At 39.4% G+C, this 27,259-nt stretch overlaps 1 protein-coding gene across 2 annotated transcripts in view; it reads right to left on the reverse strand.

Moving 5' to 3' along the window:
* The window catches only part of LOC126237284 (uncharacterized), a 182,527-nt gene that overhangs the window by 105,663 nt on the left and 49,605 nt on the right, over nt 1-27,259 (reverse strand). For both annotated transcript variants that reach the window (XM_049947230.1, XM_049947229.1), the window contains exons 2-3: nt 15,886-15,999; nt 11,054-11,228 (exon numbers count right to left, since the gene is read on the reverse strand). In XM_049947230.1, coding sequence (XP_049803187.1) covers nt 11,054-11,228; nt 15,886-15,999 — 289 coding nt within the window. The remainder of the gene's footprint in view (nt 1-11,053; nt 11,229-15,885; nt 16,000-27,259) is intronic.

The following is a 27,259-nucleotide window of genomic DNA, read 5'->3' on the forward strand; positions in this document are numbered from 1 at the left end:
ATTCCAGCGTTCTGAGGCGTGTGATAAAGTGCGATATGTTAATTACCTTGGTGACGGTGATTCTAAAAGTTTCCAACATGTTCAAGGACTGAAGCCCTATGGTGATGATGTTGTAGTGCAGAAATTTGAGTGTATTGGACACGTACAGAAGCGAATGGGAACAAGACTTCGGCGACTGAAAGCTTCGTACAAAAACTCAGTGATGGTAAAGGGTTGGATGGGAAGGGAAGGTTAACTGGCAGTGTAATTGACAAAATACAGAACTATTATGGAATGGCTATTAGGCAAAATACACAAAGTGTCGACGAAATGAAGAAGGCTGTTTGGGCTCTTTTTTTTCATACTTCTTCAACCGATGAAAATCCCCAACATAGCTTGTGTCCCAAAGAAGAAGACAGTTGGTGTAAATATAACAAAGGATTGCTAACTGGTGAAGTGTACACTCATAAGCATAGTCTGCCTCATGCAATAATGGAGGTGATAAAACCTATTTTCAGAGACTTAGCAGCACCTGAACTGTTGAAAAAGTGTATTCACGGAAAAACTCAAAACCCCAATGAAAGTGTAAATAGTGTTATATGGTCGAGAATCCCCAAGACTGTATTTGTTGGAATAGAAACACTTCACTTTGGTGTGTATGATGCTGTTGCAACTTTCAATGATGGCAACATTGTAAGGTGCAAGGTATTTAGAAATATGGGAATGAAGATAGGTTCTAACACGGTACGAGCTATGCTTGGTTTAGACAAGGAACGCCTTCGGGCTGCAGACAGGGCTGTAAAGAGTCTAGAAATACAAGCAAGAGTAAACAGGAGGAGGAACAAGAGGAAGCTGGAGGAGGAGTTTGCAGAGGATGAAGATAATCCATCCTATGGACCTGGAATGCACTAAAAAGTTAATCCAATCTTTGTCGCTCGATTCCCAAAACTTTTATTTTCTCATACTAATTACATGTTTTCTAAGGATCTTCCAAACATATTTGTTTCAAACTTTCAGTAAATGTTACACAGTACCTTCTGCATAATTTAACACAGCCTTTTTCCAAAAAACTGTATATTTTTGAATATATAAATAAAAAATTGCAAAAAAATGTTGTGAATTTTCATTACAATTGAAAAAAAATCATCTTTAATAACTGAACTAAAATTTTGTAAAATCCCTGTGTTAAGTTGTAGCCCATACTCCAATAAATAATCTATAAAAAGTTCAACTTCCTACCTCAAATACTTTGTGAGGAAAGATGTAATTTATAAGCGTTATTTTAACATTGCAAGTATAGGGCGTTCCGGAGCCCCTTAAGATTTATGGATGTTGGAAAGAACCGGCTCATAAATTTTCTCCAGAGTTCCTCCAGACCACAGAAAGTTGTATAGGATAGTACTAGTCCGTATGAACAAAGGAAGGAGTAGCTTGAAGGATTAAAGGTGAAGGATAAAATGTTTCTGTAAGTTACCAAACGACAGCGTTGGTACATTGATAGAGACAATAACAAACACAAACACACACACAAATTTCGAGCTTTCGCAACCCACGGTTGCTTCATCAGGAAAGAGGGAAGGAGAGGGAAAGACGAAAGGATGTGGGTTTTAAGGGAGAGGGTAAGGAGTTATTCCAATACCGGGAGTGGAAAGACTTACCTTGGGGGGAAAAAGGGACAGGTATACACATGCGCGCGCACGCACACACACATATCCATCTGCACATATACAGACACAAGCAGACATTTCGACGCAAATTCTAGAGACCCTCCACTTTCCACCATCTTGAACATCCGATATTTTACATATGAGCGTGAAAAATGGCAGAATGTCTACCTCGCACCGGTTTTTTGTGTGCGCAGGGTGGACGTGAGTCAAGAGAATGGCACAAGGTGAATGGTTGATTGGCATGGGCAAGTGGTTGCCTGTCTCGTCACTGAAGTTACATGACCAGCACTAGGAGCAAGCACGCCTTACTCCGTGATGGTGCTACATCAGTCATTATTAGGAACAGTTGAATTGAGTAAAAGAAAAGACAAGACACTTACTTTTACTTAATTACTTACTGACTCTGTAGAGTTGCAGATGGTGGACTGGTAAAAACCTTGAGAGATTTTTTGGGACTGTATTTATTGTAAAAGTAATCAATAGCTTCTGACGGACCGGCAGTCATTGGATTTACGTAATATGATTCATTGGTGTGAAACTGTTATGTGGTGCTCTGTTTGTGGAAGTGAAATGTAGGAGGGTTGATTTAAAAGTATCCTGAGTGTACGCAATAATTTTAAGAGTAGAGAAAATTCCTGCAAACAGCATCATATCTTCGGAGAAGAAGTTGGGCATATCGTCGCAGTTGGCTATCCTGAGAAGAAGATCAGCAAAGCAACTCCAAGTAAATCCAATGAAGAAGGGGACGTGTGAGTCTTGCACACTAGCACCACATTGCTTCCTCTAGTCGCCGGGAACTGCCAGAAAGGACCAGAAAGGATAGCAGGGCAGGGGTGGGGGACAGCGAAGTGCTGCTGGGGAATGTGCAGGGATGAGGTGGAGAGAGGGTAGATCAGCTAGGTGCACTTGTGAGGTTGGATGGTGGGCAGGGGGGAGAGGTTGGGGAGGGGGGGGGTTGTGGGAAAGGTAGAAAGGCAAGAAGTAAAAAGACTGTGTGCATTGGTGGCATAGAGTGCTGTGTAGTGCTGGAAGAGGACAGGGAAGAGGTTAGATGGGTGAGGAAATGACTAACGAAGGCTGATGCCAGAGGTTTATGGGGACATAGGATATATTGCAAGAGAGTTCCCACCTGCACAGTTCAGAAAAGCTGGTGTTGGTGGCAAGGATCCACCATCCTACAGCTAACCTCCCGACTACACCTTGCTGCCCTACCCTCTCTCTGACTTGTCCTTGCGTGCTTCCCAGCATCGCTTCACCGTCACCCACCCCTACCCTGTTACCCTCCCTTTCCCCGCCCTAGCCTCCTCCTTACCCCCACCTAGTTCCCTCTCCTATCATGCGCTGCTGCTGCTCGTAGTCTGGCTTCAGCTGCCAGAGACTGTGGTCGTGTGTACGAGTAGCAGCTATCCTTTTCATAATGGTACTTACATTTTGACAGTTTCCATCCTTTCTATGTCAAACATTTCCTCCCGAACAGCCTTGATATTCAAAGCAAATGTGATGTCTGCAAGCTCTTTATAGCCTTCACAGGACAGAGTTACTGCATCAGCCTATTTCAAAAGCAGATTTTCCAGGTCATCACATCAGTTGCTGTTTCTACTGATCCCTTCAAACACAACTTATGAGTACACCTCTTGTCACTTAGTATTACCCTGGTTTTGAGTGTATTAATCAGCTACTTCAATAAGGCACTATAACTGAAATGAGGTGCAGTCTTCCTGACATCATGCCCGACCATCTCTGGCTGCCACCATTCCTTCCACAATGACCTCCATCTGTTCTGCCAATTCTTAGCCCTAACCAATATACGCCTGCAAAACCATATCAAATCACGCCTAAACCTCTTGCAATACCTTCTCTCCATCCTTAAATTCTCCTGCTACATAACTGCAATTTCCTGGAACCCATAACACACACTGAAACTCTATCCCTCGAGAAACTAGAGCAACATGCACAACACCACCTCAAAAAACTCTCCACCCTGCTCGCTTCCTACTCCCGCCTTGGAATACCACTGTCTGCCACCTCTACAACAACCTCCAAACCTTCCCCACATACCGCAGAAACCTAGAATAACTTCCCATTACCCTCTCAATCTCCTTAATATCCTTGTCAGATCCCCCCCCCCCCCCACACACACATATGTCCCTACCCTATGGCTCCTCCCCTTGCGACTGTCCCTGCTGTAAGACTTGCCATATGCACCCTCCTACCACCACCTATAAAAGCCCTATAACTGATAAAACATATAGTATCAAAGGGAGAGCCTGGCATAACTACCAACAAGCTATCAGTTAAGATGAATAGGCATAGGCAGAGGGTGTATACTGGCAACACACAATATCCTGTTGCACAGCCATGCTCTAAAACATGACAGTCGTGATCATGGTGCCTGCTTCACTGAGATGTGCCATCCGGATTCTTCCCCCAGACACCAGTTTCCCAGAACTCCACAGGTAGGAACTGGTGTTACAAGATGTCCTTGGCTCTTGCCACCTACCTGGCCTTAATTTACTTTAATTTCTTCGGTCTCAGAATACCTTTATTCGCTTCCTTTTATTCGATGATCTGTTGTTGTTCCTCCCCCCCCCCCCCCTTGCCCTCCTGTACCACATACAATGCAATTAGCTTTCTGCTCTTATCAATTTGTGGACAATATTTTGTCAGTAATCTCTGTTTTGCATGTTACCCTATCTTCCATCTTTAAGCTCAGGCTTTGGAGTCTCATCTGATGCAGTCCCTAGTAATCAGTTTTTCTTTCTCACCCCGTTCAATAAGTCTCCCCTCACCCAGGGTTCTGGGCTACTTTTCCACATTTTCCCCCTTTTCCCGAACCTCACCAGTCCTTTTCCTTCCCAGCTCCTCCTTACCCTTCATGCCTTCTGCCAGAAGAATGATCCACTGGCTCTGAAAGTTTGCAAATTTCTATACCTTTATATGTATTTTATCACGGAACTCTTGGTGAGAAGATTTTTTATCTAAACAATTACACTCTATTTTCAAAAACTGATTTCTTTATCGATATATTCTGTTATTTCCTTGAGGTATCTCAGGAAATTGGCATGAACAGTTTTAGGGATAAAACAATAGGATATATGCAATAATCAATGCCTCATACATACAAAGTACAATTACTCCATGCTAAGACACAGAAATTAAGGATGCCATTAACACTCTCAAAATTGAAAACTCCTCTGGGATTTATAATATCTCAAGTGAAGCGATAAATTCCAATTCTTTACACATATGCTATGTATTCAGTCACATATGCATCTAATCGCTATCACAGGGGATATTGCCAGACAGAAAGAAACATACTTTTGTCCGACTTCCTTACAAATATGATAGTAAGACAGATTTAAATAATTACTGACTAGTCTCACTAGTTACCTCCTCCTCAAGAGCACTGGGCAAATTTAGGTATGCAGACCTCTCCCAAAATAAAACACTTTCTCAATTTGGATTTGAAAGGGTATCTCCACAGAACATTTTATTTTTCTATTAGCAAATGACATTATACATAATTTATGTGACAAAATACTGCAAACTGGTACTTTTGTTTACTTGTCAAATGCATTCGATGTGCACCTTCAAGTATTCTCCTAGAGAAGCTCAAATATTTGATAGCATACATGCTGCTGAAAACTGGTTTTCACCCAACAAAAAACACAGTGTGTCACATTAAGAAACTCAGGGAATGTACACAATGAGCTGGCATCTTCAGATCGTAGAGTATTCACTACCAGTGCAAAAAGGTGTTCAGCGCTGGGTCACAAAAGTTATGGTACCGCGGCCATGGGCAAACAGGGCACAGAACAGCCAGATAGGTTAACACAAGATGTGGAGGCTGCTAGTGCAGGTATGAAGTGTACAGTCAACAGGAAACTCCTGAGGGTGTGAATAAGGTGGTGAGCTTACTGAGTGCAGGAAGATGATGGCTCCAGTGATTCAGAATATGAAAGTTAAGTGTAATATCTGTGGAAATTACATAAAATGTCTTACATACATGCTACGTGAAAAGTAAATTCATCACATGAATTGTGGCAATGCAAACTAAATGTTTTTTGTAAAAACATTATTTAAAAAGTTATTACCTTTTGCAATTATTACAGTTTATAAAATTTAAAACTACTGAACCTATCACTCAATTTGTGTTTATGGTAAGTCATACGAAAGTCAGTGACTCCAACAATCACAAGTTCCTTGTGGTATTAAATTTGTCCTTGATTATAACCAATTTAATTAATTATATGCAAACAGTGCCATAACTATGGATTCCTCCATATGAATACGCATTATGAGATCAGCACAAGTAACCAGTCCATTATCCAACTGATTTATATGTTTAATTAACCATAATTCATTGTTTATAATATATTCCAGTTCGTTATTTGACTAGAAATACACTGCAGCAATGGATGTGAAGAGACTTTAATGTCATTGTAGTAATTAAAGTAATGTAACAGTTTTATTTTGAGGTTGCAAACTAACTATAAAAATTTGTTCTGTTTTGGCACGTACATCTGTGATATTTAATGCCGAAAATTAGAATGGCGGTCTTTTTGAGTACGGTAGCAGTCATATGACCAAGTGCACGAAGAGTCATGCAGAACCAAGCCTGTAGTCTTTTGGTCAGTGTTTGTCATTGAGTTAAGGTTTTAACGTGCAATAAGCCATTTGGACACTATTATCTGGGCATCATAACCTTCAATAAATGATACTAATTATGGGACCTTTCCTTGGATGCTCCTGCCATTTACTGATACCATATTAACATTTTCCACATCTGATCTACATTCACTGAGAACACTGTGGCTAATGTAACTTCAATTAAGGCCGGAAATTCTTTGTGATCTGAATTGGGGGTATCTCTATAATAACACAAAAAACCCCAATTCACATGCCACATGTACTCCGCGCTACTCTTGTAGCCATTTCCTGCATGTAGTGCGCATGCGACCTATTAAAGGGAACTCCAAAATTCTCCACCTGATAGCGAGTCGAGTAATTCGCATTCAAAACTGCCCAACACAATAGAGTCATCTGAGCCTCTGATGTAGACCTTTTGCTCTGTTCCAAACCAGAGGACCGTGAACGAACCTAGGTAAGATGCTACAGACAGCTTAGTGTGCACCCCACATGCAATGCTAGTTGCCGTCATCAAATCAGCCATCCACATGAAGTGGAGGATGGCAGGCGTCATTTGTGCCAACAGGTGTCATTTGTCACTATTTGCAGCCAACTGCATCCAGTGTGCTCAACAGACACCAACAAGTTCTCCACATTGCAGATGAGATCTGTCCCAGCAAACATACTGATGCACACTCACATTCTTTTTGGACCTGCATGCTATTTCCCTGAGGGGCACCATCACCCACCTAATGTTGTAGCTCCCAATGAATAGCAAACCCACCCTCTGCTCTTGTCCAGACTGGGCAGGAAAATTCACTACTTGTTCAACAAGAGACACATCTCATGCTGGCTCAAAATTATTATCAACACCGGGTAGCATCTCGTTTCTGTTGCTAAGGTATAAGTAACCAGCCATATAGCCTGTTCCCTCTTTCACCTTTTTCCCAGTGACACATGTAACCAGATCTACCTGCCACTCACTCTTGAGTGAGGATGGACTGGTCAGATGTTGGTGTATCTGAAGACACAACAAGAATGATGTCATGAGGGATTCCAATGGCACCAAAGGTGTCACAGGTCTAGTCACTGACACCTCAACGTCACTGCAGTTTTCAGCATTAGCCACAAGCCTGTGGACCGTAGCCAATGCAGCTTTCAGCTGTTTTCAGAAAACAGCCAATTCTCCTAGTGTCTGCTCACAAAAAACACAATCCCTAGCCATATCATACTGTGTAAAAAATCAATATAAGATCTTAAAAAAATAAATCAGTCAAGATTAACTCAGAAATTACTAGCACACCTTGCAAAAGAGAAAATTATCTGACTGGTGTTACTGAGGTTTAAATGTACCCAAAATGTAACGAGGAGAATAAACAATCACTAAAATTTGTCCTGCTGTGTTCTTATTTATAGCTCGAGTCCACAAGATCTGTAAGCTCTTAAAACAGATAAAAATTTCTCTACTGGAAATGGATATATGAACAGTCGCTTTTTACTAGAAAGTTTGCTTACCCAAAGGTACTGCAAGAAATAAATATGCAAACTCCAAAGCAATGTTCTAAACTGTATGCTGTATACTAACACAAGATTTTAAAGTAGAGACGTGACAAGCTGCTTCTGATGGCAGAAAATTATATGAGGAATCCACGTCACACAAGGATACACTTACTTTTCAAACACTTTATATACGTACATGGACAAAAATTTAATACCAGCAAATAGAGAGATTGAAGCTTTTCACTGGCTTGATTTGTTGATGAAAACTGGAACAGAATATGGACTGAGAATTAAGTTTAGCAAACTTCCAGTTCTTGAAGGCAAATGTTTGGTTTCTTGGAGATGTCGCATAGTATGTACAAAGACAGCCCTCTTCTGAGAAGTTAGAAGCCATTTATAATTTCCCACAAGCAAAACCGATCACAGCAACACAATGTTTCCTAGCACTAACTGGATACTTTAGGAAGTTTGTCCAGAACTATTCTTCTAAGGCATAACTCATGAGTGATATATTTAGGAATTAACAGAAATATAAGTCCAAATAAAAAGAGATCCTACCGTTTCACTGGACCAGGTTTTAAGCGTCTACAGCTAAAAATACAAAACTGAACTGCATACAGATTCAAGCAATGAAGGCCTCACAGCTGTGTCATTACGAAAATCTGTGTATCATAATAAATTTCAACCAGCTTACTTGAACTAAAAAAAGGCACTTGAAGAAGAAAGTACAGAAGCTATGAACTCCAGTCTTACCTGTTGTCAGTATCTCATAGAAATCCTGGATATGAATATAATAGGGAAACATTCCACGTGGGAAAAATATATTTAAAAACAAAGATGATGATGCCTTTACAAATGTCTGCTTGTGTCTGTATGTGCGGATGGATATGTGTGTGTGCGCGCGCGAGTGTATACATGTCCTTTTTTCCCCCTAAGGTAAGTCTTTCCGCTCCCGGGATTGGAATGACTCCTTACCTCTCCCTTAAAACCCACATCCTTTCGTCTTTCCCTCTCCTTCCCTCGTTCCTGACGAAGCAACCATTGGTTGCAAAAGCTAGAATTTTGTGTGTATGTATGTGTTTGTTTGTGTTTCTATTGACCTGCCAACGCTTTTGTATGGTAAGTCACATCATCTTTGTTTTTAAATATATAAATCCTGGATATATTTATTTTAGGTAAATATTAAAATTGCACAGAACCATGATGCACTCAAAAATACCTCAGCTAAGGATGGTCTACTAGCAAGAACAGCAAGATAGGTCTTAGTCCTAGAAAAGTAATACTAAACCATCCAACAATTATTCATGTAGACACCATGTCACAGAGAAGATACTGTTTGGTTACACAGACAGTTTAGTAGTGAGCAGCAGGGAAGCCCAGATAAGGATTACCAGTTAACAACAATCAGAAACATGCTCAAAGCTTTTTAGCAAGAGCTGCAAGTTTAACAACAAAGAGAAAATTTGCTATGTAATATGAAATCATAAACCCTGCATGCAGAAAAGCGATTAAAACAATATTATATTCCAGATTTGGCCAACAAGGTGAAATGAATTATCCTTAACTGTACAAAATGTTTTAAAGTGACTCTACGCCTTCTCACCCCTTATTCAAAGAGAGTGAGCCACTATATGGTTATCACATGCATTGTACTGGGTCTCTTGCATCGATTTACAAAGTATACAACCACATTTAAGTATCAGTGATGCATTCACCAAGTTTACTTAGTTGCAATTTGTAACAGTAACATCTCAAAGGTACATTGTTGCTATCTTTTACAGTTATTTCAGTTTGGATTTCTTTCACACGAATTTTCATAGCTTATTTTAGTATCATTAAAAAAAAAACACTGAATATTAAAATTAAATGTACGATTACTGAGGAATAGCCATAATAAATGGCAATACTCAAAAATACTGTCAAGACAGACAGTAAAATTTCCTAGCATGTAGTAATTCCATGGAAACATTTTGATTGCTAAGAAGTTCATCAAGGTGTCTGCAGATATTCAGAGGATCAAATTCATGACTTTTTGATTACTTATTTAGTTATATTCATGACCTCTTAAAATATGTGGTATACAATGACAAAAATACATTTTTATGAATGTGAAAGCTGGCTGAAATGAAAGCTGAATGTAATAATTCTTATATCACTTGAACTGTATGTTAGCATCAATAATGTAACTATGTATTACTTATGGTACACCATTCATCATATGCTATAAAAACATTTAAGTCCTACATAGGATGGGGTATGATTATTTTCAGATACATTTACTATCATATGAATTCAAACACAAACCGTTTTAACATAGTTAAAACTTACAGTTCTCCTTAAGACAAGAAATAATTTTTAAGATGCAAAATTTATGTCAAATGTTGAGCTTACAAGAAAAATATTCAGTGTTTAAGTTTCTTAGCTAAACATGAAATTTAAGCTTCTTCTTTTACCTTTCTATAATAGCTCTTTTTTATTTTTGTGCTATTTTATTTCTTGAACTGTTCTTCTTTTAAGATTGGCCACTTCATTTTCAACAGATTTATTCCTTTTTAAGGTTTCTATTCATTTGATGAAGCATTCTTCACAGCTAGTATAACTGATTTTATAATTTCCACATTCAGTTGTTTCTCACTTTTAAGTAAACAACCGAATAATTGTATTGCATTGTGAACACTTCTTTCTGCAACACCTGTGTCTTGTTCTAAGTTTTCAACTAAATTTTCTTTGTTAACAAAAAAGCCTCTTTCAACTGCAACATTCCCATGAAACATGCATAACAATTTCTGCATGAACATGGTGAAGTCAAGGTTCGCACTTTGCAGTAAATACATCATAAAGTGATCAAATTTATCCTTCTTAGGATTGATCTGTTTCAGTTGTTTTTCAGAATATTCACATAATTTAAAGTATTCTTTTTTCACTACGTCAGCTGCTTTTGGAGTCATGTTTTTTTGACACAATGAAGTCACACTCTCAAATTTCTCCACATGTGCACCTGAACTGTGCCTGACTGACACCCAAAAAAATATTCGTGAGCGCCCACTCAATTTCATTACCATTTCATTTCATTCCTTTCATGACCACCTGTTAATTTTCATTACTTTTTCATGAATTTCATTGTTTCCATGACCTGTACAAACACTGTTTATCGAAATGCAACATAAATAAAGTTTTTAGAAATTGAGGTGCTACCATGGAATTGCTACACACCAAGGCCAGATGGTCGCATACCTTACAAATGACTTTATCAGTCAAATGGAAATAAAATTTCATACCTTCTTTGCTGCTTTATCTTGGCCTTTGGGGCACTGAGTTTGGTTCCTTATGTGAGGCTTCTCTATATCACTGACGTCACACATCAAGTCTGTAGTACTGCTCCCTACTGAGGAATTGGCTGTTGATGATAATATCTGATCTGCCTTCTTTCCACAAATGGACCCCACTTTGGACCTGTTTTTCAAAATCGGCATTAAAAGCACATTTTGCAAATCCAGTAAATAATTAAAGGCACAAGTTTTATACAGAGCCATTATCAAATGTATTATTTGATTAAGGGCAGATTGTATAAACATCACTGACTGGAGGTAAATTCTGACCTTAGTTCAAAAACTGAACTCTGTTCATGACTCTGCTCTATTGTGTAACACTTAAGCTGGATCCAATGCAGGAGGTTCAATGTTGATCTAAGTAAGTGCAAAACATGCTTGGCAACACTGTTAAAATCAACTACTTACAAGATTATCACATTTTGATTGCACATATCGGTTACACATCATGGATACACTGTATTTATGAGGGAGAGTTGGAAAGTGGCACACAGAAATTTTGTTTCTCCCCTGGTATTGGCATCTGAAATGTTGAAATCTCATGACAAAATAGTTTGAACTTGCGCAATAGAAGGTCTTTTGTTTTCACGTGCAGCTCTAGTGAGAGAAGCCTGAACTACAAAACAAACATGGCGTGCATATTACTGTCGTCAACTTGTGATGAGCAGGAAAGTGTAGTTTGACATTTGTAGGCCAAAGGGAATAAACTGAGTGAAATTTACTGAGACATGTGTGGTGTGTATGGGGACAACTGTCTGGACCGTAGCAATGTCTCCAGGTGGTGCCCATTTATCCAAGAGGGCTGTGTGAACCTTAGTGATTCGCCATGCTGCAAGTGGCCGGTAATAGCTGCAACCCTACAGAATGTTGGAGCCATTGAGGCAGCAATTTTTGAACGACCAGCATGTGCAACTGCAAGCCGTATCACAGCAATTCAACATTTACTATGGTGTGGTGTACGATATTGTTCATGACACATTGAAATTTCGTGAAATTAGTGCTTTCTGGGTGCCTAAGAGCCTGACAAACAACAACAAGGGCCAGCGAATGATAAGAAGCTTGGATCAGTAAATGGGTTTTGCCTGAGAAGAGCATGACTGTATGAAAAGAATTGTTGGAAGACTTAAGTGTGTATGTATTGATTCAAGTGGTCCAATGTAGGTGTTAAAATATACAAAGGGAGGGTTTGTAATGAATCTACGATTTGAGTAGAAATGACAGCCGCACTTCTGTAAAATTTAGAAAAGCGGATCTCAAACCCTTAAAGGGGACTTAAAGTAATAAGGTTAGAAGTTTGACAGGAACGTTGGGAGATGAGCTAACACTGACAGGCATCCTAATAATAGCCCAATCATCAATGTAAAAGGTTGACTAGGTGGAAGACTAACTGAATCTTACGACAGGTATGGAATAACCACGAGTCTGCCCCCGGCATCACAGGGGAGAGTAAATAAAGACAGCCACTTTAAATTAAGCAAGGCTTGGGAACCATCATGGTCAAAGCACAATGGCATTCTATGTGGAAATCTGTTTCCATCAGGGCACTTAAAGAAGATGAGGGCACATTGTTGCCATGCAGGTATAGACCAGAATTGAGTGCCGGCTGTGGTGCGACTAAGGACACTGGCTCGAGCTCCAACTTCATGCTTCCCAGACCACCACACTAGATCAATGTCTGGAGCTGGCAAAATGGGGTTGAGGGAGGATGTAAAGCTAGTACCCAGCACAAATCCAGTCATCAAGAATGCCTGGAGACAGCACGAAGTTGGCTTGTCAAAATATCGCACATGCCAGATGACACCCCCCACCCTCGTTGAATACCCAAATAATGTTTAAAACTATCAGAGATATTTAGTGAGACTTTTTACTGATATATCATACGCTAAACATAGTTTAAGTAACTCAAGGGTAAGAATATCCATAACTAAAGTTGCAGTCTACCAAAGCTACAGTTTGGTAGTTTCAGTACAGTACATAAATGACATAGTAAATGGTAGGATTACTGGTGCATGGTAAGGAAATAAACATAAATGGATGTGTAAGAAAGATGATTACTTCTCCTTGTTTGTTTATCTGCCTGATTATTGTTTTACACATAATTAGATCCGCATATCATTCAATGTTAGTCCACTGTGTATTTTATGTCCTTAAAAAATATAAACTGCATTTTATTGTAATAAAAATTAATTGATCACATAAATCTTGCACTTTTATGTAATCAAAGCAATTACTTTTGACGCAAGTACAGTTTGAATGCACAAACATAAAAAACCTATATAATTATTGTTGTTATTTTGTACTCAATAGAATGTACTTCATCATGACTGAAGGCAAGAGTTTCCTGTTATTATTGATAAATGAGGAAGTTGTTTTTAAATAATGAAACATGTTTTACATTAGCTCAATGAAGTACTGAGGCAATGTTTGATACATTTTTGTTTTGCGCCTCTTTTAAGGAAAGTGTCTTTTCAAGTGCTATGTGATAGATATGTATTGTTTTTACTTTTACTACAACAGCCCTCTGTTCCATGTTACAAATCAAAAATTTTCAAATAAAACCCAAATTTAACACTGGCAGATTCAATCTAACTCTAAATATTGTTAATTTTTAGGTAGCAGGCAGAACGTAGCTACGTAGAACAAAAATCTCTAGGTTACACAGTCCTTTACATATTCCCACTCTTTTTCTAGATGACTCACTTCTTCCGGTCTCTTGGGGAATCCAAAGCAGTTGGTCTGATGTAATGCCCAATAGGTATGCAACATACCTAACTCACAGGTACCATGGGTATTATCTTAAGTAACCAAGGCTACTACAAAAATATCACAGTCTACACTTACTTATGATAGTCTATGGTAGTGTTAGAGATCTATCCATAACTATGACTGGGATGACAGCCCCCTTCCCCGGCACACTATTTTAGCATTACTATAATAAAATAAACTGTCCCTGAAGCATTGTAATTTCATGTGAAAATATTTTATGCCTTAAGTCACCACCATCTATACTAACGCATACTGAGGCGTATGAGCATGGAATCAGAATTCATGGTAATGATATTGCCATCTGGTATCAATTTCTCAAACCAGTTTTAATCATCATGTTGCAACAAAAACAACTACTACCACTGTTTAGCTGGGAATGTTTTATCCTCTGTGCTGCAAACCAGTGGTAGTTTTTCTCCCTCCCCAGTGATGAAAACTTCAAAGAAGCAATCACTATTCATCTTGGAACCTTGGTGGCTGAGCAGTATGAAAATACGGGGTGTTGTCATTGTCGTCGTCTTCTGTCCAAAGACTGATTTGTTACCACCCATCACACTACCCTATCCTGCACAGACTTTTTCATCTCCACGAACTACTGCAACCTACTTTCACTTGAACCTGCTTACTACATTCATCCTTCAGCCTCTCCCACGAACTACTGCAACCTACTTTCACTTGAACCTGCTTACTACACTCATCCTTCAGCCTCTCTCTACAATTTTTACCCTCCTCTCCACATATTCCTTCCTTTAGTAAAGTTCTGCCATAAATTTCTTTCTTCCTCAATTTTGTTCAGTATTACATAATCACTCTGTCAACCCATCTAATCTTGAGCAGTCTTCTGTAGCACTACATTTCAAAAGTTTCTACTGGCACTGTTTTCTTGGCTATTTAATGGATTATTGTCCACATTTTACTTTTGTATGAAGCTGCACTCTAAACAAATTCATTCAGGAAAGACTTCCTAAAACTTAAATCTATATTAAATTTTACGAAATTCATCCATTTATAAAACTGTTTATGTTCTATAGCCACCCTGCATTTTGTACTGTTTGTGTGTCAGCCATCACCAGTTATTTTGCTGCCCAAACAGCGAAAATCCTTGAGAACTCGTCTACTACATTTAGTGTGCAATTTCATAACACCCATACAGTAGAGCTGCTTGCCGTCGGGGAAAATAATAGCAGTAGTTTCCCCTCCCTTACTTTCGACATTCGCAGTATCAGCAAAGCAGGCAATGATGGCTAATATTATGGGGCCAGATAAGTCAGTCGTTCAAATAGCTGCCTCTGCAACTTCTGAAATGACTGTCACTTCTCTTCAGGAGCCGTAGGTATTCTGGCCTCTCCGCAGGTAGTTCTCAGTTGTGCTCCATGGTTCATAGGGGGCTATATGAAATATGCACCCAAAATGCCTTTACACAGTATGATGGTATTTGAATTTGTTCATGGTAACTTGGGAGAGAGAGGTAATTGACCGGCCAGGGTAGCTGAGAGAGCTAATGCACTGCTTCCTGGACTCGGTATGCACACCAGCCCTGGATTGAATCCGCCCGGTGGATTAACAATGAGGGCCAGTATGCTGGACAGCCTAGATGTGGTTTTTAGGCAGTTTTCCACATCCCACTAGGTGTATATCAGGTTGGTCCACACGTTCCGCCTCAGTTACACGACTTGCAGATATTTGAAAACGTTTGCACTCATCCATGGCTTCCACTAGACACAGACAGCTTGGGTACATTACTTCAGTCCGTGAGGGGTTCAGGGTGGCGGCAGGAAGGGCACCCGGTCAGCCTCTGCAACTAACACTGCCAAATCAACAGTAACACAGCTGACCTCGAGTGACCCGGGACAAAGGCCCTAAGAAAGAAAGAAACTAAGGAGAGAGGTAATTAAGACTGAAATGTATACTACATTTGCTTCCTGAAAAAAATATAAGCTGTCCGTATTTCAATTGAGCACAATAGCTATTACTTCGTGGATAATTCTGGCAACCAAAAGAATATGATAACTCACCCAACAGCACTGCTGCTGCAACTGCTACTGTTGCAACTGCTACTACTACTACTGTTGCTATTGTTCTTGCTCTTGCTGTTGCTACTGAAGGCCTTCCTGGCTTTGGATGGGCAGCTGTGAGCAGAAAATTAATAAAAGTCATACAACGTGACTAACAAAAGGAAACTAATAAAATGGTTGGAACAGAAATTTCTATCTCCCAGGAAAATACATTTCAAACTCTCCAATTTGTGTAATTTCCATAAGCAATTTACATTCCAAACAAAAGGATGATTGGTAAAAATGAGTGTGAGTAAAATAAATAAGAGAAAGATAACATATATAATACCAAATACTTTAATTCTATCAAAACACTTTTGTTAAATCCAATAAAAAATTTACGGAGTTAGTTCTATTGGTGGGTTGATAGTTTCTTAAACCTCAACAAAATAGGGATACAAAGACACCACAAACAGTGAAACATAAAAGCAGCTGGCTGATAGATAGGAAGGATGATACAGGCTTTAACACTGCAGTTTCTTCCCTCTTGCTATAAAAAGCAGTCCTGATACTCCACAGAACTCCAAAATTAGCATCAGACTGACCCAAGTGTCATGCAAGTTGTGTGCATGTATAGAAGGAAGGACCATTTGGCAACAATTAGTTCCAGCACACTATGAAGAACAAAATTATGGTGTAAATAGGCAAGATTTTGTTTTGGTTTATGGTATACAAATCTTAACAGCCTTTTTACTTGTTAATAGTAACAAGCAAGCTGTACCACATAACATATTTATCAACATGCAACAAAGACTCCTTACCCTCTCCCTTAAAACCCACATCCTTTCGTCTTTCCCTCTTTCCTGATGAGGCAACAGTTTGTTGCGAAAGCTTGAATTTTGTGTGTATGTTTGTGTTCGTTTGTGTGTCTGTCGACCTGCCAGCACTTTCATTTGGTAAGTCACATCATCTTTGTTTTTAGATATATTTTTCCTACGTGGAATGTTTCCCTCTATTATAACCATATCATTAATTTGAACCCAACAATTACGTTTGTTATTGTCACTGTTGCATTTCGAAATCTTTCCTGTCGTCTTATTTTCTCTTGAAACTTTAAATATGTCTGCTTGTGTCTGTATATGTGTGGATGGATATGTGTGTGTGTGTGCAAGTGTATACCTGTCCTTTTTTCGCCCTAAGGTAAGTCTTTCCGCTCCCGGGATTGGAATGACCCCTTACCCTCTCCCTTAAAACCCACATCCTTTCGTCTTTCCCTCTCCTTCCCTCTTTCCTGATGAGGCAACAGTTTGTTGCGAAAGCTTGAATTTTGTGTGTATGTTTGTGTTCGTTTGTGTGTCTGTCGACCTGCCAGCACTTTCATTTGGTAAGTCACATCATCTTTGTTTTTAAACAAATTATATCATTTACAAAATTCTGAAATAATGTATTATGGGTTTATATTTGTTTAACATAAAATTGCTATATTTAAAAGAACAACAACTTAACTACATAAAGTAACTATTTTTTGTATGAAAATATCATTCTGAAAGGTCCAGAATACTAGCATGAAAAAAAAAAATCAAGACTGTTTCGTAATGTATAACATAATTTACTAAGTAACTTGTTCAATGAAAAATGTGACTTTATTAAGAAATTTAGTAAAAATTTACATTTTTTAGAAGTCAATTTTTACAATTCATATCTTGCAAAATTACACATAAAAACAAATTTATAAAAAACCCAACTTGGGTCATTTTCCTCATTACTGTAAAACATACAATTATACCAAAGTTTTTGTGAAAATGTAATTTTTCATTGTAGTTTTATAACTTATTTATCACTGTGAATTGTTAGCTTTCTATATGTGGGTTGGCATTAACCCAGAGCAGTAGTCCCAATTCATATTAGTTGTGAGTCAGTGCAGTTATTTTTAGTTGTCAGATCTTTCTTGTTGGTTATGTGAGTCAGTTGACAAATAAATGAAGAAATTTTGTCATTATATTTGAGTCAGATGTTTTCATTTTAAGAAGGCACTCTACAAGAATCATTAAAGAATTCATAGTATTGTCAAAAATAGCATTGAAACTAGGATATCTGCAGCAAACAAACATGAACAACAATGCACATCAACCGCAAATTATTCAATTCAAGTAACATTTCCTGTTCTAAGACTTCTGCAGTATATAAATAAAAATCAGCAGTAAACTTTTATGTATTTTTGGAGAGTAGGGATGTTGCAAGAGGTGGAGGTGAGCTGTGACCACAATTTGGGGCAGGCATTCCAATGCCATTCTTTCTGAGTTTTCAGACAGTACATGTAACAGCAGAAATCTTTTGGAATCAAAGATTGGAATTACATAAAAATTTGGGCATCACAGTGATTAGACTCAGTGTTATGGACCACACTGCTCACTGGGTTATGTTTCCAAACAGATAAATATTGAAAATTATTATTCTTTTATTCTGTGCTTAACCAAGTGAAAACTTTTAGAGGAAAATGTTGTGTGACGAAAGTTGCTTTTTTCAAACTTGATAATGCTTCAAAATATGATGAAAGGAAATTCTTAACTGGGACCAAAAACAATGAGGAAAGATAATTTTGGATTGACTCGAAAGGAAATTGAAATACTCAAAGGATTGAGGGAAACAAAAGATTTGCTAATAGAATAAAAAAAGAAAGAAACAAATGGCTAATTGGTAGAGGAAACGAATAACAGAACAGATGAAACAAAAAGTGAACTGAGTAATCTTGTAGCTGAAACAAATGACAGAATTTTGCACGTAACCAGCAAATTAACAAATGAACTTAAGAACAATAATATTCATTGTGATTTACTAATCCCAGAATTAAAAGCGACTGTTGAATCAGGGAGAAAAAGTCTAATGGTCTGATGGAAGTGGGTTACAAACTGAGAAAATAACTTATGTTAACAACTTTTGTGTGCCTTATGTAGTTAAAATTAATGATGGTGTAATTAATTTACATGATGGTTATGTGTAAGTCAATGTTCTGAGTGAAGTAGCTCATCATTCTGAAATGACGAGTATTTGTCAGAGGAAAGTGAAAGTGTTGTGTTTGAGTTGTTAAAAGCAGATGGATTTTCACCAAAATGCATGAAAAATTCAAAGCAACTGTTTTGGCAAAAATTATCTAAATTTTGAAAACTGCAGTGTGACTGTTGGGAGATGTGTCAGAATGATTTTTATAAATAGTTTAAAGGTAACTGGGAACAATTATGTGGTAATGTAGTAAATGAAGATTATTTATTTCAAAAATGGAAAATCCAGGATGGAATAATGACAGTATTATGAGAAGGATAGAATGCTACAAAAAATATAGAAGAGACACTCAGTCACACACAGGCACAATGAAAAAACTGCTATACATTTGAGATTTCAGGTAAGACACCTTCTCCTAAAGTAGAACAAAAACAAACAAACAAACAAACACACACACACACACACCTGTCTCTGAGGCTGGACTTCAAACAACAAATGTGCATATTGGGAGAAGCAGTTTGTGGGTGGTGGAGATGTGGAGGAGGCTGGTGTGGGGAGAGGGAGGGATAACAGGGTAGGGTAAGAGGAAGGTGTAGTGCTGCTTGTTGAATGATGCGAGGTCTAGGTGAAGACAGGGTAGGGCTGCTAGGTGCATTTGGGAGGTTTGGGGAGAGGGACGTGGAAAAGGAGACAAGTAGAGCAGGAGAAAAAGACTAGTGAGTGAATTGGTGGAATAGAAAGCTGTGAAGCACTGAAGTGGGAGATGGAAAGGAGGCTAAGTGAGTGAAGGTTAGAGACAACCAAAGGCTGAGACCAGGGGCATTATGGGAAAGTAGGATATATTTCATGAAGAGTTTCCACCTGTGCAATTCAGAAAAGATGGTGCTGGTTGGAAAGATCCAGATGGCACAGGTTGTGAAGCAGTCATTGAAGAGAAGCGTATTGTGCTCGCAGCATACTCAGTAACTGGATGGTCCAGCTGTTACTTGGTAGCCATTCATGCGGACAGGCAGCTTGTCAGTTGTCATGCCCATGCAGACAGTACAATAGCGGTTGCAGCTTAGTTTGTATCTCTCACAACTGCTTTCACAAGTAGCCCTGCCTTTGACAGGATAGGTGATGCCTGTGTCTGGAATGGAGTAGATGATGGTGGGAGGATGTATGGAACAGGTCTTGCATCTAGATCTTCTACTGGGATATGAGCCATGAGGCAAGGGATTGGAAGCAGGTGGTGGAGTACGGATGGACAAGGAGACTGCATAGGATTAGTGGGTGGTAGAATACCACTGTGGCAGGGATGGGAAGAATAGTGGGTGGATATTCATTTCAGGGCACAACGACAGGTAGCTGAAAACCTGGCAGAAAATGTCATTCAGTTGCTCCAGTCCAGGGTGATACTGAGTCACAAGGGAAATTCCAGAATTTGTTAACCACAAATCCCTCAATGTGGAAATTAACATTACATCCCAAGAAAGAACCAAAATTCACCACCTAAAAACTGATTGTGATCTTATAATTCTACCTGCCAACAAAGGCTCCACCATTGTGGTTTTGAAATGCAGGGACTACCTGACAGAGAGACTCTGCCAGCTTTCAGATTTGTCTACAGTGACTCCATTCCAGAAATGTGGAGGGAGGGGAGCGGAGGTTAGGTTAGGGTAGGGTGTAGGGTAGGGTAGGATCTGACCCATACATCATCCCCCCACCACCACAAACTCCATTATGGTCACAGGCATCACCTTTCCCATCAAAGGCAGGCTACCTGTGGAAGTAGTCATGTGATCTACAAACTACGCTGCAGCCACTGTGGTGCTATCTTTGTGGGCACAACAACTAAAACGTTGTCTGTCCACATTAATGTTCACCAACAAACTGTGGCCAAGAGACAGTTGGACCACCCAATTGTTGAACATGTTGTCCAACACAATGTTCTTCTCTTCAATGATTGCTTCACAGCCTGTGCCATTTGGATCCTTCCAAAAAACACAAGCTTTTCTGGACTGTGATGAAGTCAAATCTTCCTGAAACAGGTCCTACATTCCTGAAACCCCTCTGACCTCAACCTTTGGTTGTCTGTAACATTCACTCACCCAACTCCCCCCCAAACTTACCAACTGCACCTAGCAGACCTATCTTGTCTTCACTATATTCTTGCATGCTCCTACAAGCAGAATTATACCTTTCCCTTCACTGGTATCCATCCCCCTTCCTGCTCCAGCCTCCTCCATACCCTCATTACCCACAAATTGCTTGTACTATGAGGCACAGTCACTGTGTCTTGGCCGAAAGCTCCCCACCTCTCTGCAATATGTCTTTTCTATATGGTAACTGGCAGTGTATCCTTTTCATAATGATACCGATTTATGCAAAATTTCAAGTTAGTCTTATCAATTTCATTAAGGTAAGAAGTAACTGAAGTATTTGAATATAAAGGTCTCTGTTCACAAGTTACAGCTTTTTTTTTATTGATTCAAGGGAAATAATTTTAAAATGTAGAAGTAAGATTGTGTTTAGTTACGAGATTGTTATGTAAAAGGTGTCACATTACAAGATTGTTATGGAAATGGTGTCACACAAAGTATTAATTAAAAGAGTCGAAAAACCACCAGATAATTTAAAGAATGACAGAGACAAATTTGTATACATCACTATTGTTTTTCCAAGGGAGAATCAAAAACCTTTTTCTTTGCTTTATTTACTGAATTACCTTTCAATTTTTGCGATATTATGGTTCATGCTAAGATTTACACTGCACTCTGAGTACCTAATGATTATTTGATGCTTCAGGCTATATTGTACTACAACTGCAACCTACATCCTTCTGAATCTGCTTAGTGTATTCATCTCTTGGTCTCCCTCTACGATTTTTACCCTCCACGCTGCCCTCCAATGCTAAATTTGTGATCCCTTGATGCCTCAAAACATGGTTGTTGTTGTTGTGGTCTTCAGTCCTGAGACTGGTTTGACGCAGCTCTCCATGCTACTCTATCCTGTGCAAGCTTCTTCATCTCCCAGTACCTACTGCAACCTACATCCTTCTGAATCTGCTTAGTGTATTCATCTCTTGGTCTCCCTCTACGATTTTTACCCTCCACGCTGCCCTCCAATGCTAAATTTGTGATCCCTTGATGCCTCAAAACATGTCCTACCAACCGATCCCTTCTTCTAGTCAAGTTGTGCCACAAACTCCTCTTCTCCCCAATTCTATTTAATACCTCCTCATTAGTTATGTGATCTACCCACCTTATCTTCAGCATTCTTCTGTAGCACCACATTTTGAAAGCTTCTATTCTCTTCTTGTCCAAACTATTTATCGTCCATGTTTCACTTCCATACATGGCTACACTCCATACAAACACTTTCAGAAATGACTTCCTGACACTTAAATCTATACTTGATGTTAACAAATTTCTCTTCTTCAGAAATGCCTTCCTTGCCATTGCCAGTCTACATTTTATATCCTCTCTACTTCGACCATCATCAGTTATTTTACTCCCTAAATTGCAAAACTCCTTTACTACTTTAAGTGTCTCATTTCCTAATCTAATCCCCTCAGCATCACCCGATTTAATTCGACTACATTCCATTATCCTCGTTTTGCTTTTGTTGATGTTCATCTTATATCCTCCTTTCAAGACACTGTCCATTCCATTCAACTGCTCTCCCAAGTCCTTTGCTGTCTCTGACAGAATTACAATGTCATCGGCGAACCTCAAAGTTTTTACTTCTTCTCCATGAATTTTAATACCTACTCCGAATTTTTCTTTTGTTTCCTTTACTGCTTGCTCAATATACAGATTGAATAACATTGAGGAGAGGCTACAACCCTGTCTCACTCCTTTCCCAACCACTGCTTCCCTTTCATGCCTCTCACCTCTTATAACTGCCATCTGGTTTCTGTACAAATTGTAAATAGCCTTTCGCTCCTTGTATTTTACCCCTGCCACCTTCAGAATTTGAAAGAGAGTATTCCAGTTAACGTTGTCAAAAGCTTTCTCTAAGTCTACAAATGCTAGAAACTTAGGTTTGCCTTTTCTTAATCTTTCTTCTAAGATAAGTCGTAAGGTTAGTATTGCCTCACGTGTTCCAACATTTCTACGGAATCCAAACTGATCTTCACCGAGGTCCGCTTCTACCAGTTTTTCCATTCGTCTGTAAAGAATTCGCGTTAGTATTTTGCAGCTGTGACTTATCAAACTGATAGTTCGGTAATTTTCACATCTGTCAACACCTGCTTTCTTTGGGATTGGAATTATTATATTCTTCTTGAAGTATGAGGGTATTTCGCCTGTCTCATACATCTTGCTCACCAGATGGTAGAGTTTTGTCATGACTGGCTCTCCCAAGGCCATCAGTAGTTCTAATGGAATGTTTTCTACTCCCGGGGCCTTGTTTCGACTCAGGTCTTTCAGTGCTCTGTCAAACTTCACGCAGTATCTTATCTCCCACTTCATCTTCATCTACATCCTCTTCCATTTCCGTAATATTGTCCTCAAGTACATTGCCCTTGTATAAACCCTCTATATACTCCTTCCACCTTTCCGCCTTCCCTTCTTTGCTTAGAACTGGGTTGCCATCTGAGCTCTTGATATTCATACAAGTGGTTCTCTTCTCTCCAAAGGTCTCTTTAATTTTCCTGTAGGCAGTATCTATCTTACCCCTAGTGAGACAAGCCTCTACATCTTACATTTGTCCTCTAGCCATCCCTGCTTAGCCATTTTGCACTTCCTGTCGATCTCATTTTTGAGACGTTTATATTCCTTTTTTCCTGCTTCATTTACTGCATTTTTATATTTTCTCCTTTCATCAATTAAATAATTAAATTCAATATTTCTTCTGTTACCCAAGGATTTCTATTAGCCCTCGTCTTTTTACCTACTTGATCCTCTGCTGCCTTCACTACTTCATCCCTCAGAACTACCCATTCTTCTTCTACTGTATTTCTTTCCCCCATTCCTGTCAATTGTTCCCTTATGCTCTCCCTGAAACTCTCTACAACCTCTGGTTCTTTCAGTTTATCCAGGTCCCATCTCCTTAAATTCCCACCTTTTTGCAGTTTCTTCAGTTTCAATCTGCAGTTCATAACCAATAGATTGTGGTCAGAATCCACATCTGCCCCTGGAAACGTCTTACAATTTAAAACCTGGTTCCTAAATCTCTGTCTTACCATTATATAATCTATCTGATACCTTTTAGTATCTCCAGGATTCTTCCAGGTATACAACCTTCTTTTATGATTCTTGAACCAAGTGTTAGTTATGATTAAGTTATGCTCTGTGCAAAATTCTACAAGGCGGCTTCCTCTTTCATTTCTTCCCCCCAATCCATATTCACCTACTATGTTTCCTTCTCTCCCTTTTCCTACTGACGAATTCCAGTCGCCCATGATTATTAAATTTTCGACTCCCTACACTACCTGAATAAGATCTTTTATCTCGTCATACATTTCATCAATTTCTTCATCATCTGCAGAGCTAGTTGGCATATAAACTTGTACTACTGTATTGGGCGTGGGCTTCGTGTCCAACTTGGCCACAATAATGCGTTCACTATGCTGTTTGTAGTAGCTAACCCGCACTCCTATTTTTTTATTCATTATTGAACCTACTCCTGCATTACCCCTATTTGATTTTGTATTTATAACCCTGTAATCACCAGACCAAAAGTCCTGTTTCTCCTGCCAGCGAACTTCACTAATTCCCACTATATCTAACTTTAACCTATCCATTTCCCTTTTTAAATTTTCTAACCTACCTGCCCGATTAAGGGATCCGACATTCGACGCTCCGATCCGTAGACTGCCAGGTTTCTTCCTCCTGATAACGACGTCCTCCTGAGTAGTCCCCGCCCGGAGATCCGTATGGGGGACTATTTTACCTCCGGAATATTTTACCCAAGAGGACGCCATCATCATTTAATCATACAGTAAAGCTGCATGTCCTCGGGAAAAAATACGACTGTAGTTTCCCCTTGCTTTCAGCCGTTCGCAGTACCAGCACAGCAAGGCCGTTTTGGTTAATGTTACAAGGCCAGATCAGTCAATCATCCAGACTGTTGCCCCTGCAACTACTGAAAAGGCTGCTGCCCCTCTTCAGGAACCACATGTTTGTCTGGCCTCTCAACAGATACCCCTCCGTTGTGGTTGCACCTACGGTACGGCCATCTGTATCGCTGAGGCACGCAAGCCTCCCCACCAACGGCAAGGTCCATGGTTCATGGGGGGAGTGCAACCATATCAGCAGCTTATTGGCGAGGCATTCGTCTTTATCGATGACAATTTGCATCCTGATCATGCACATCTTGTGAATGACTTCCAGATAATGACATCGCTCAACTAGAGCGGTCAGTGTGTTCTCCACACAAACCCTATAGAACATGCCTGGGATAGATTGAAAAGTGCTGTTTATGGACGACGTGACCCACCAACCCCTCTGAGGGAAACTACGCCAAATCGCTGTTGAGGAGTGGGACAATCTGGACCAACAAGTGCCTTGATGAACTTGTGGATAGTACACCAAAACAAATACAGGAATGCATCAATCAAGAGGATGTGCTACTGGGTATTAGAGGTACCGGTGTATACAAAAATCTGGACCACCATTTCTGAAGGTCTCGCTGTATGTTGGTACAACATGCGATGTGTGGTTTTCGTGAGCAATAAAATGGGCAGAAATGATGTATATGTTGATCTCCTTTTCAATTTTCTGTACAGGTTCCAGAACTCTCAGAACCGAGGTGATGCAAAACCTTTTTTTTTATGTGTGTATATGAAGTCTCCATACTCTTCGTTCAGTTCCACTGCAAACTGTTGCAACTGACAATGGACTAATGTGTGCGACTTCAGAAATTCTCCTGTTCGCATCACCAACTTCTTCATACCCTGCATGCCTACAAATTTAGTACAAAGTGCTTCTTGAAGTACAGAACAATAATCCCATCTGTCAACTGTTATAATTTTTTGCTATTTCATTTTCAGCTATACCTTTAAATTTTTTTCTGCATGGTACTATAATGTCATTTCATTGCAAATACGCAGTACCCATCTCTTATGCAAAATGAGAATTTTCATCCTTCTCTTCTGTCATTCCCATTCATTTTTAAAGATAGTGTTGGTAGATCACTAGATTGCTTTATTTTGTGCATACAGCCACTGCATCTATTAACGTCCTTTGTATTGCGAACAAACAGTGAAGGGTAATCAGTGCTGACATTACGATTCACCCGAACTCAGAGAGTTTTGCTGACTGAAAAAGTCACACTGAGAAGCTAAGTGAAATGTCCCACTGTTCTGGGTATTTCTGAGAAATATCGAGAAAAGCTGAGGCACAGGCCAGGCCTTGACCCGCATGTGGCCCGCACACGCTGCACGTGTGAAGTTCGCCATGCCTTGACCCGCATGTGGCCCGCACACGCTGCACGTGTGAAGTTCGCCATGCCTTGACTGGCCCTGATCTAAATCTTTAACAACACAGCTACATCCATTCATATCTATTTCTAGCATCTGAAAGACACATCAGTTTTATGCCATATTCAGCAGGTTTTTTAGCATGCATAATTTGAACTTACATCTACAACAAAAGTATCTCATCAGTGCATGATGAGGAACCTTTGGTATAAGCAGCTTGGAAATTACCGTATTTACTCGAATCTAAGCCGCACCTGAAAAATGAGACTCAAAATCAAGGGAAAAAAAATTTTCTTGAATCTAAGCCGCACCTGAAATTTGAGACTCTAAATTCAAGGGGGGAGAAAAGTTTTAGGCCGCATCTCCAAATCGAAAAAAAGTTGGTCCATTGTAATATGAGACACAATTTAGGTCGAACGAATGACGATACAGCTACAGTAATTTGGTTCGAGTCGTAACCTTAGCAGTTAAGCTTTACCAGGTAGCCATTGCTATGCGTCAGGCGCTCCGTCCGTATTTGTACGGGTACCCTTCCTTTTTCACTTGCTTCGTCTGGTTTGAATTGATTGCTTACTTTTCTTTGATCTGATAAGTGCCGTTTTCTTTGTTATAGGTGTTTACATCACTCTAAGCTGAAAATGCATTACTGTACTGTGTCATGCATTGTTTGTCGCATTCTGATAGTGCGTGTTTACGGCCTGTCGCGGCTCGCGGCATGGCTTGCTTTTGTGCGCACTACCGCGGCTTACAATTAAAAAAAAGAGAGAGGAATCGTCTCATTAGCGAAACAATGGCAAGAGACTGCAATTTGTTGTTACTTACAGTGCTGCTTTCTTTGATAATGATCAACAAGAACCAAATAATACACTGCGTATGACAGAAGATGTTCGGAACGAGAGTTTAGCGAAAATTTTTCTCTGTTTGAAAATCTTTGCAGACACCTCTTTAGTACATTACATTCTGCACAGAAATTAGAGTCATCTTAGATTT

This window comes from Schistocerca nitens, chromosome 2 (assembly GCF_023898315.1).
Source record: "Schistocerca nitens isolate TAMUIC-IGC-003100 chromosome 2, iqSchNite1.1, whole genome shotgun sequence".
Lineage (NCBI taxonomy): Eukaryota > Metazoa > Arthropoda > Insecta > Orthoptera > Acrididae > Schistocerca > Schistocerca nitens.